This window comes from Aplysia californica, unplaced genomic scaffold (genome assembly GCF_000002075.1).
Source record: "Aplysia californica isolate F4 #8 unplaced genomic scaffold, AplCal3.0 scaffold00073, whole genome shotgun sequence".
NCBI lineage: Eukaryota > Metazoa > Mollusca > Gastropoda > Aplysiida > Aplysiidae > Aplysia > Aplysia californica.
Window position 1 is genome coordinate 389388 of NW_004797343.1, and position 10485 is coordinate 399872.

At 42.8% G+C, this 10485-nt stretch overlaps 1 protein-coding gene across 1 annotated transcript in view; it reads right to left on the reverse strand.

The window, feature by feature from the left end:
- The window catches only part of LOC101845306 (flavin-containing monooxygenase 5), a gene marked incomplete at its 3' end in the record, with an annotated part of 54904 nt that overhangs the window by 6439 nt on the left and 37980 nt on the right, over positions 1-10485 (reverse strand). Inside the window, 1 exon segment of the mRNA XM_013080062.1 lies at positions 3230-3483. Coding sequence (XP_012935516.1) covers positions 3230-3483 — 254 coding nt within the window.

Consider the following 10485-nt stretch of genomic DNA (forward strand, 5'->3'; position numbering starts at 1 on the left):
AACAGATTGTAATTATATTTGAACAGCCCCAAAACCACGCTAGTCACACCTGCCCAACGTCAGAGAGAGTTTAAGGACCTGACGCATGTGTTAGTGGACAAACTGTTTAATGTACACCAAGCAACCTCCATGCAGTTTTTTGTTTTTTGTTTAATTTTTGGTAGACATTCACATTTAACTTCTGATTTTGATCTAACAAAACTCATATGGGTTACTTTTGATTGCAATGAACATAGCAACAATGTTCTCCAATAGTTCCGTGGCATTGTTTTAGCTATACACGTCTTGCAACTTTTCTTGCAACTTTTGCTAATTTTCTTGCAACTTTTGCTATTTTCAAATGCAACTTTCTCTGAGGACAGACTAGAGACCGCTCAGCGAGCCCGTCGTTTCCAGAAACCACATGAGTCGCCTGAGAATAATTTTCTTCTATAAGTTTGCACAGACAGCTCGTCAGTGCTATTGGTCTGTAATTGGATGGGTGTGTGTGGTCTTTGTTAGGTTTGGGTATTGGAATGACAGTGGCGAGACGCCAAGACTCTGGAAAGGAGTGCGACAGCCATATGTTGTTGTCTATTTCTAGTAGGAGTGTAAGTGTTTCTGTGGGTAAATGTCTAATGATCTGGTTGTGGATGATATACGAACCCAGGGCCGTATTGCCCAGGTCCGAGGTGCACGATGTTAGTTCGTCTAGTGTACGATGTGTACGATGCACGATGTTAATTCGTCTGCGTTGTAAGTTTCAGTGTTGTTTGAGTGGAAGTTCAGGTGTTGTTGTTCTCTGTTAGTTTTGATGTTTTAGAAGGTGGTGTTGAAGTTTGCTTTGGATGAGTTTTTGGAGAGAGATGTAGCTATTGTGTTTGCAATGTCTACCTGTGTTTCAGCTGTGGTTCCATCCGGCCTCTGGACGTGCCGGATGGTGTCTGTGCGTCTACTCATAATTTTTTAAAGCGATTTTAAAAACTTGGTTGAGTGGTATCTGGTTGTTGATTTTGGGGATGTATTTTCTGAACGATTGTCTTTTGTTCTTCCTGAGGCATTCACGTGCCTCAGCTCGAGCTTTTAAGCAATTAATTTGGTTTTCTGAGGTGGTGTTGCTGACGGCTCTTCGATATGCTGCCTTCGTTTTGTTTATTGCATCATCACATTCCCCAGAGAATCAGATCTTGTTTTTCCGGAGTTTTGGAGATGTTTTTGGTATGTGTTTGTGGCATATTTCTAGAAGCGCTTCGTGGAATTTGTTGTAGTTGAGGTCGAAAGTGGGATTCGGAATCTGGGAACATTTAATGGCGAACCCACCCCAGTGCACTTTTTTGAAGTTGAAACGTTCTGGGATAGGTTTTTATTTTTTGACAAGAATTGGGAAATGGTCCGTACGGTCATCGAGGATAGACTACTCAAGATCTGGGACTAGGTCAGGGGTACAAAAGGTGAGGTCATAGGATGAAGTGCCAAAAGTGGATCTGTTTCTTGAAGTGGGGGACCTATAATTTAAGAGGCAGGTGTTATTGTGAAATAACAAATCTTCTATTATTTTCCCTTTCTGGTCTGTGGGTTTGTCTCCCCATAGGGTGCTATCGGCATTAAAGTCACCTAGCAAAATAAACCTTCGGAAACTGGAGCTTTACATCGCTTAGTTGAGTTATTTTGAGGGGGTAATTTGGTGACAGAGCAGATCATGATTGGTCGGTGTAGGTGACCCTTACGGCAATAGCCTGGAGGGTCGTCCTAAGAAGTACTTGTCTGTGAAGTGTGTTGTTGTCGGTGTAGATGGTGGTTCCACCGGAAGCAGTCTGGTTCTCCGAGTGAATGTGATGATATGCAGTAAATACTCTTAAGTCTTTGGTTGATGCCGGCGCGAACTTAGTTTCCTGTATACAGGCCACAAGTGGACTGCCATGATGACTTTTTATATTTAGAGCACAAAGGCCCCGGCTTCGAAGAAACACTCCTCCTTGCGGGGGAGGCAGAGGTTTTTCTAGGCTGCTTTCCTGGATTGGACGGCGGCCTAGTGGAGGATTTGGAGGAGTGACGGGTTCCGCCCTTCCCGGGGACAGGCCGGGGAGGGGGAGCGGGTGGGCGGAGCTGTCCTCGTTCACAGGCAGGGAGGTGTCTGCTGGAGGGGTAGGGAGGGGGTGGAGCAGACGGAGGGGGCTGGGAAGATAGAGGGATGGGGCATGAGGAAGAAGAAGAAGAAGAAGAAGAAGAAGAAGAAGAAGAAGAAGAAGAAGAAGAAGAAGAAGAAGAAGAAGAAGAAGAAGAAGAAGAAGAAGAAGAAGAAGAAGAAGAAGAAGAAGAAGAAGAAGAAGAAGAAGAAGAAGAAGAAGAAGAAGAAGAAGAAGAATGGATGGAAGAATGGGGGGAGGGGGGGGGGAAGAGAAGAGGGGGCGGAGGGAGAGTCCACCCCATCTTTCCCTACCACCCCAAAGCGGTTAGAAAATGGTACCTCAAAGGCGGGTGCCACAGGGATAGTTGGGAGCTTTTTTGTCTTCGGCACAGAGACATGCCTGTTGACCGCGGACTTTGGGAGGTCGGCAGTGGAATACATTTTATATTGAATTACCTACACAATAGTTCAGCGAGTGATGAACTGACACACCCCCCCCCCAAAAAAAAATGAAAAAGAAAAAAAGAACGTCAAAAGATAAACTATCATGTGAGGAAAATAGAGTTTGAAATTCTAAATGGAAGTGGCATATCGATGGTGTCGAACACTGTCCAAAATGTTATAAAACATGACTGTTTACAATGTTATAAAACAGGCTCAACTACACCACTTTGGTTAATATATCAGACATTTAACATTGTAGTATCTTAAAATAGTAGCAGAATTAGGGGAATTTAACATTCTGTATCAACACAATGTCCTGCAGGAAATGAAATTACCTTTGCGTCTCCTGAAAAAAACAACCCAGTACGACGACGAAGAATGACGATATACATACACTACATTTATATATTCTCTCTCTCTCTCTCTCTCTCTCTCTCTCTCTCTCTCTCTCTCTCTCTCTCTCTCTCCCTCTCTCTCTCGCTCTCTCTCTTCCTCCCTCTGAGTGTGTGTGTGTGTGTGTGTGTGTGTGTGTGTGTGTGTGTGTGTGTGTGTATGTGTGTGTGTGTGAGTGTGTAGGTGTAATGTCTGTCTGTTCTGACTTGCCCCCTCTCCCCCCCTCTCTCTCTCTCTTTCTTTTTCTCTCTATCTGTTATAAAACATAGAACAGCGATATCGCACCTTAAACACCCGTACAGCCACTCTGCCTTGCAACTCGGCAATAGGCATGATAGAGCCAAGTGGCTGGATGTTCCCAATGAAGGCTATGGTGGGCTTGGTCAAGTCGGGACAGAACATGTGTTTGTAGAGCTTCAGGTTGTTTTCTTTCACATCGATCACGCCTTTCTCCACCATGGGAAAGCCGATGACGTAACCCGTGGCCAGAATCACTGTGTCAACATTGTCCTCGAAAGATCCGTCCACAAACTCAACACCTGCAAACAAGAAAATACTGATCTGTCTCGATTTAAATTCTCTCTCTCTCTCTCTCTCTCTCTCTCTCTCTCTCTCTCTCTCTCTCTCTCTCTCTCTCTCCCTCTCTGTCTGTCTGTCTGTCTGTCTGTCTGTCTGTCTGTCTCCCTCTCTCTGTCTCTCTCTCTGTCTCTCTCTCTCTCTGTCTCTCTCTCTCTGTCTGTCTGTCTGTCTGTCTCTCTCTCTCTCTCTCTCTCTCTCTCTCTCTCTCTCCTCTCTCTCTCCGCCCCTCTCTCTCTTTGAAAACAAAAAATACCAACGTAAACTCCTTTCAAATTATTCGCCACATCAAAAAGTGGCTTCTCTTGATCGATTCACCATGCTTCAGCTGAATGAATCAGAGAGAAATCACATCAGTGACGCATCAGGTGAGCACTCCGGTTTCGTTAGTCGCGAGAAGGTTTGAAGTGGGCCGACTCACTGTGTATGCGACACGATATCACTTGTCAGAGATAGACTCCCTAATGAACAGACCCTAGCGAGAAGGACGCAGAAAGACACAATGGAGGGAAGACGCTTTCACCCTAACGCAACGCTTGAGAAATTGATTTCAACCGACAACACAGACCCAAAGTTGCGTCGGTAGCCGAGTGGTTAGGAATGTGTTTGACCCATGCAGATCAGTGGCTTGGCGCTAGCCCTTTCAAGCTCCACTCTACGCCAATTGAATATGCGTATGCGACACGAGAAAATTTCGGTGGAGGCAGGGTTATGGTGCAGGCTGGAATCGGTGATGCTGGCAAGACTACACTTCTGTCTATTCGTGGGAACATAACAGCCCAAGGCTACATCAACCAAGTTCTCTAGCCCAATGTACTTTTCTCTCAAAACCAAGCCCAAGGACAAGTATTCATGTATGCTCATAAAGCTGCTATGACAAATCCATTTTTCAAAACCAACAACATTCCTCTCCTGCACCCTTGACCAACGCATTCATCAAATCTCAATCCAATTGAGCACTTGCGGGACATGTTAGATCGCGCCATTCGTGCCAGACCACATCAACCCCGAACCCATGCTCCTGTTAGAACAAGCATTTAGTTCAAGAGAGGAATTAATATCCCTCAAAGAGACAATACCTCGACTCATTCAGTACAATCGTCGACGATGTGACGATGTGAACAACCCCAAATGTCATCACGCATTACTGAAGCTATTACTCTGCATCTGACAACTGTGAGTTCAATATTGATGACTAAACACATTGTTCTCTTTGCATTCAACGTGTTTCCCTTGTAAAATGAATGCACTGTCTTATCTTAAATTTCCAGACAGATTTGATAATTATGAATCAAGATATTGCCTTAAATTAAAATATGAGAAGTGAAGTTAAAAATGACCACGTCTCTTCACCAGGCGAGGCATTCTTTCTGCCTCTTCCTAGGTTGACAAGATGATTTATCTCGTTATAATTATAGATTCCACAAACAAAGAGGGTGTCACGATGAAAGGGGGCAGAAATTGAAGCCCATTGATGCCATTGCGATGCCTTTCCTTTACTGCATGCCTACTTCACACTGGCAGTCTTCATCAAAGCAAGGTGTCTCTGGAAAATTCGCTTTAATTTCGTCGAAGGCAACACTCTACTCAGAGCACCCCCCCCCCCAAAAAAAAAACAAAAACAAAACAAAACTCACAAAAAAACCCACACCAAACAAACAGATTCAGTCACCTGCTCAATCACATCAGATTTGATGACACAGTGGCCAAGACGTAGTTTCATCTAGTAATAATAGTAATAATAGCTCGCCCGTCAGTTTCTGACAACGACCAATACATTCGCACAGGAGAATATTATTTCTCTCGCGAAACAGAAATGGAAGAATTTAAAGGTTAAGATGACTCATTTTCTGGCTTCTGCTGTCTACATCTGACATCTCATGGGACTCGACTACTGAAATCTGTACCCTGGCGACGTTTAAAGGGCTGCACATGGTGCGTGGTCGATCTGAAGTGGTCAGTCATATTTAGAAAAGTTTTAGTTTTGATTCACTATAGATCAAAACTGACGGAGATTCTCTGCTCATGACACAAAAGGTCTAGAGGGCACCTACGCATTTTTTCCATGCCGTGCGTAGAACTTACGAAATGTCAGTGACGGGGAATTTATGGAGAGGTTCTGTTCAATACAAAAAAGACCCTGCTCCTTACTAATCTTAATCATGTTCTCAGCATGCAAGCGAAATTTGGGAATAATCAGAGGCGAAGCGTCTATATAATCAAATAATCACTGCTTCCCTTCCTAATTTTGAACCATTGTCGCAGTCAAATTCACCCATAGGCGTAAACCTCATAAACTAAATGTAAAAAGACGTTCATAATCAACCATGAGCAGTATGCCTAACATTCAAAAAGGTTTCGCTGCCACAGAAATAGCCTGCTCACCCCTCTCGGGCCACTCCATAAGCAGTCACAAGCTTTGATTAAGTAAGCTTAAAGTGAGGCTGGAAGAGTCTACCAATAGAGTTGAAGGGAACATGTGCATAGCAGTCAACATTGTTTCATTGCCGCATATACCCTGTTCACCCCTTTCGAGCCACAGTTATAAGCAGCCGCACTCGCTGATTATGTAAGCCAACTATTACACTGGTCGAGTCTACCTCACAGATGTGAGGGGAACTAACTCCTTATAATATCTTGACTGCTGCGAGTGTTTGTTTTTTCCCCTCGACTTTTTAACGTCCTATAATCAGATCGTGACCTCGATTATGACACCGGCTCCTGGCCGCGAAAAGCTAGACAAAAACAGCCAAATGTGAAATAAAAAAATAATAATTGGCATGCTCTACCAAAGTGTTTCGGCAGTCTGGTATAACATTCCATTGTAGTACTGACATCTCTGCTTCTTTCCTTGGTGTTTGTGTGTTCAAATCTAAAGTTAAATTTAAGGTTAGTTAGAATAAATATTTAATGAAATACTTTCCCGATTATTTTAGCGGTTGAATATGCATACAACATGAATTCAGGATTTGTTTTCATTCCCAACTCAGAGTTGCCGCCTCCAGTGCCAGTAAGATTCTTGTGACTTGTGTGAGTGTGATATCTCCAGGCCCTATCTGCTCCCATCTCATTTTGATTACCCTGTCAAACAAGTCAGCCTTCGCCCCTGGGAATAAAATATGTAGACTAAACTGGTGCGTCATGCTACGAAAATGTCTTTTTCTGATATCTTATATAATTTTTGAGAAAAAAAAAATTAGTCCTTAACTTCCCCAACTCGAAGTTAGGTACCCATTACAGTTGGGTGGGCAGGAGGAGGCAAGAAAAAAATCCGTGGCCGAACCGAGGCTCGAACCTAGACTTTCTGCTTTGGAGACAAGCGCACCTACCACTCCGCCACCACGCCAGTGTAAGCTACAGGCTTTTAAAATGTTGCAATAGTGCTCTGCCTCGTGTTGCCACCGTGAACGACAACAAAGTGGGAAACCCTCAAAGACGTCAAACAAGATGGTTGTTACTATAAATATCGGTCAATGGCGTACATTGTCAATGTCGTTCTAAAGTTATCCGCATGTGTGTTGGACCTTGTCTTTCATAGGCCAGAACTCACTGTTTTTTTTAACACGTGGGTCGAAGGGAATAGAAGAGTGAACGATTGAATGAGTTCAAAATCTTGCTGAATGCAAATTTTTAGGCTCATTACAAATTGTCAATGTTATTGTTTACTTGTCCATCTTAATCAATCAAGGAATGCGAATCGAGTCAACGGTTGTAGTAAGGGAGTGCTTATTTAGGCCACATATGGCCTAAATAAGGTAAGGGAGGGGGTTTTAGCTTATTTAGGCCACACATGCTCAAACTACCCTTTTCAGGCAACTGAGTTCGTTCCACTTTCATAATGGTGCACCTTTCTCATTTAGTACAGTTTTATCTCAGTGTACAACTTATAAATCATAATCATAATGAATATTGTAAGAACAAAGCACAATACGCAAAATTTTGCATAATCCCAATGGTTTGAATGAGGGCCAGATTTTTCCTTCATGGAGGGGCAAAAGCTAGGATACCATTTTTGGCACACTTTGGTCAAGTGAAAAGGTCAAATCCTCCGAATGGACTTCCGGGGTCAAATTTGGGGTATAAAAAGTGTGTACACAGCGTGGCTGAGTCAAAGTTACACTATCTTTGCCTGAGTGGCACTCTCTCGTACTGTCTCGTAGTAGTACATGTAGTAGTAGTAGTAGTAGCAAAGATCGTGTAGAGAACCTGTGGTAGTAGATTCTATCTAGTAGGCAGTTTAGTGAATGTGCACGCGGCAGGGCGAATCAGCCTCGATAAGCCCCGTAGACTTTTGTGATCAACCACGAGGCCTCGTGTTTTGATGGGTCTAAACAACTCAGTGTTAATCGTACTGCCACATCCGACAGGCCTACATCTTTTTAAAAGGAAAAGAAAGATCATCAAAATGGTTGAATTCGCATGAAAATCGATTCGGGAGAACTGGAACTTTTAAAATTTGCTTCTGAAAACAAGGCAATTTTTATAACTCGATGAAATAAAAACTACTGGCAGTGTTATTCTGTATAAATTATGAAACTTCAGGACGTATGATTATTTTCCAACATCTTTTGACGCCTGAGCTGTAACGGTTGAAGTTTTCACAACACTAATATACTCAGCGTCAATAAAAACCAGACATATTTTAATTGCGTGTTTCATAAAAAGTTGAAAACCCATTGAGCTGAAATTTTCCACACGTGATTGTGAACACTTGACGCTCCTGATCAGCATGCATTTATGATCAGGTGCCCAGTAAATAAAGCTGTGGTCTTGTTTGTTTAAAAATCGTGTTTTGTCATTTTTCTCGAACGTTTCCGTTTTTTAAATTTTATTTTACGGGTTTAACACATCTTTTATCTGTAGCCAAGAATAAAATGTTAAAAGTTTTATTTCAAAAAATCTAAATCTAAAGATACAGCATGCCGCGTTCAACGAACGAAGAGCGCAATCAGGTAGTTGGTATGCTGAGGGCCAATACGCCAGTAGCGAATGTTGCAAGGACTTTCAATGTGACAAGAGACACGATATATCGACTAATGAATCGTTTGCAGACGTCTGGATCCGTGCAGGATGGTCCCTGGACGGGTCGTCCTAGAGCTACAACACCAGCCCGTGACCGGTACATTCGGGTTTTGCACCTACGAGATCGTTTCCGGCCTGCTACCAAGACAGCCAGGGAGTGGCCGGGACGGAGAACCATAAGTGCCCCGACTGAGCGCCGACGCCTCAGAGCTCAAGGTCTCATTCCTAGACGCCCTGCTCAACGCATCCGCCTGCTCTCAAGGCACCGCCGAGTCAGACTCAACTGGGCCCGCCTGCACCGACGATGGATTTTGAGACAGTGGGATAATGTGATGTTCACAGATGAGTGTCGTTTCCAACTGCAAAGCAATGATGGAAGGCAGCGTGTCTACATAAGGATTAATGAACGTTTCTCTAACAGTTGTGTGAGTTAAGTTAGAGACAGGCGTGCTGTCATGGCCTGGGGTGGGATAACTAGCACCTGAGCTTTATTAACTGGGCACCTGATCATAAATGCAGGCTGATCAGGAGCGTCAAGTGTTCACTATCACGTGTGGAAAATTTCAGCTCAATGGGTTTTCAACTTTTCATGAAACACGCAATTAAAATGTGTCTGGTTTTTATTGACGCTAAGTATAGATCTAGTAATAGGGCTTTCCGTAAAAAATGCATAGATAGATCTACAAAAGCCGAACCATCGAACCGACCGGTCAGCTATCCGGGCACCCCGCTCTCCCCTGCACACTGTGATGACGTGTTGCTTCGGTATCGCATTATATCAAATATTAATACATGCGGCTATGGTAATTGGGATGTACTGACTGACAAAACAATTCACAGTTTTGTTTTTATTTTACCATATATTTGACTTTAATAGTGCAGGTGATAGCTAGATCTATATCTAGATTCCCTGTCTAGAATCAGTAGTAGCAGGCCTATGCTAGAAGCAGCCAGAGAGCCTACAACTGCTAGATCTAGATCTAACTTATTGCTATGCCTTTGGGCTTTGGAATTGAAATAAAACGAATTGCACAGTTCTATTTAATTTTAGATTCAGCAACTAACTGTATTTCCAGAGTTAATAATAACAAATCCTACCATAACAATCACTTTTACTTTTATTAGAATAATTAGATCCAACTTTTTTTTTCTAAATTCTGTTTTGCGCAAACTTTAGATTTTCTCTACTTGTAGAGCACAGAATTTACATTGTAAGCCTCTGCCCAGTCTTTTAGTATGTATAATAAAATAATATATAGATCTATATAATCATTTCATGTTATTTTCTGGATATTTTTAAAACTCTTTTTTTAGCATGTCATAAAATCAAAATGTGCCATTTTCTTTGATAAGAATAGCATTAGCAGTGGGCTTTTAGACAGCGAGTCTCTGATTCAATATAAAAAAAATAATAATATGGTAATCAATGAAAATTGCAAATTGATAATAGTATAGTCCTGTAGAGGATAGGTGGACTCCGGGGTCTGCATAGCGGATTACTAGGTTTTAGGATGAACCCCGGAGTCACCGTAGTGAAATAAGGTTTGGTTTAAGTAAGGATTGTTGGACCCCGGGGTCAACGTAGCGATAAATAAGCAGGTTTAAGGTGGACCCCGAGGCCCGGGGTCTACCTAGCGAAATACTAGGTTTTAGTACAGGTGGACCCCGGGGTCACCGTAGTGAAATAAGTAGGTTTCTTTAAAGATTGGTGGACCCCCGGGTCACTGTAGTGAAAAAGTAGGTTTAATTTTAAAAGGACTGGTGGACCCCGGAGTCACCATAGCCGTAGAGGAATAAGAAGGTTTAATTAAGGATTGGTGGACCCCCGGGACACCTTGATTAAACCTACTTATTTTACTACGGTGACCGCAGGATCCACCTATTCTAAAACCTAACTAGTGTTTCGTTAGGTAGACCCTGGGGTCCACCTTAAATCTACCTAT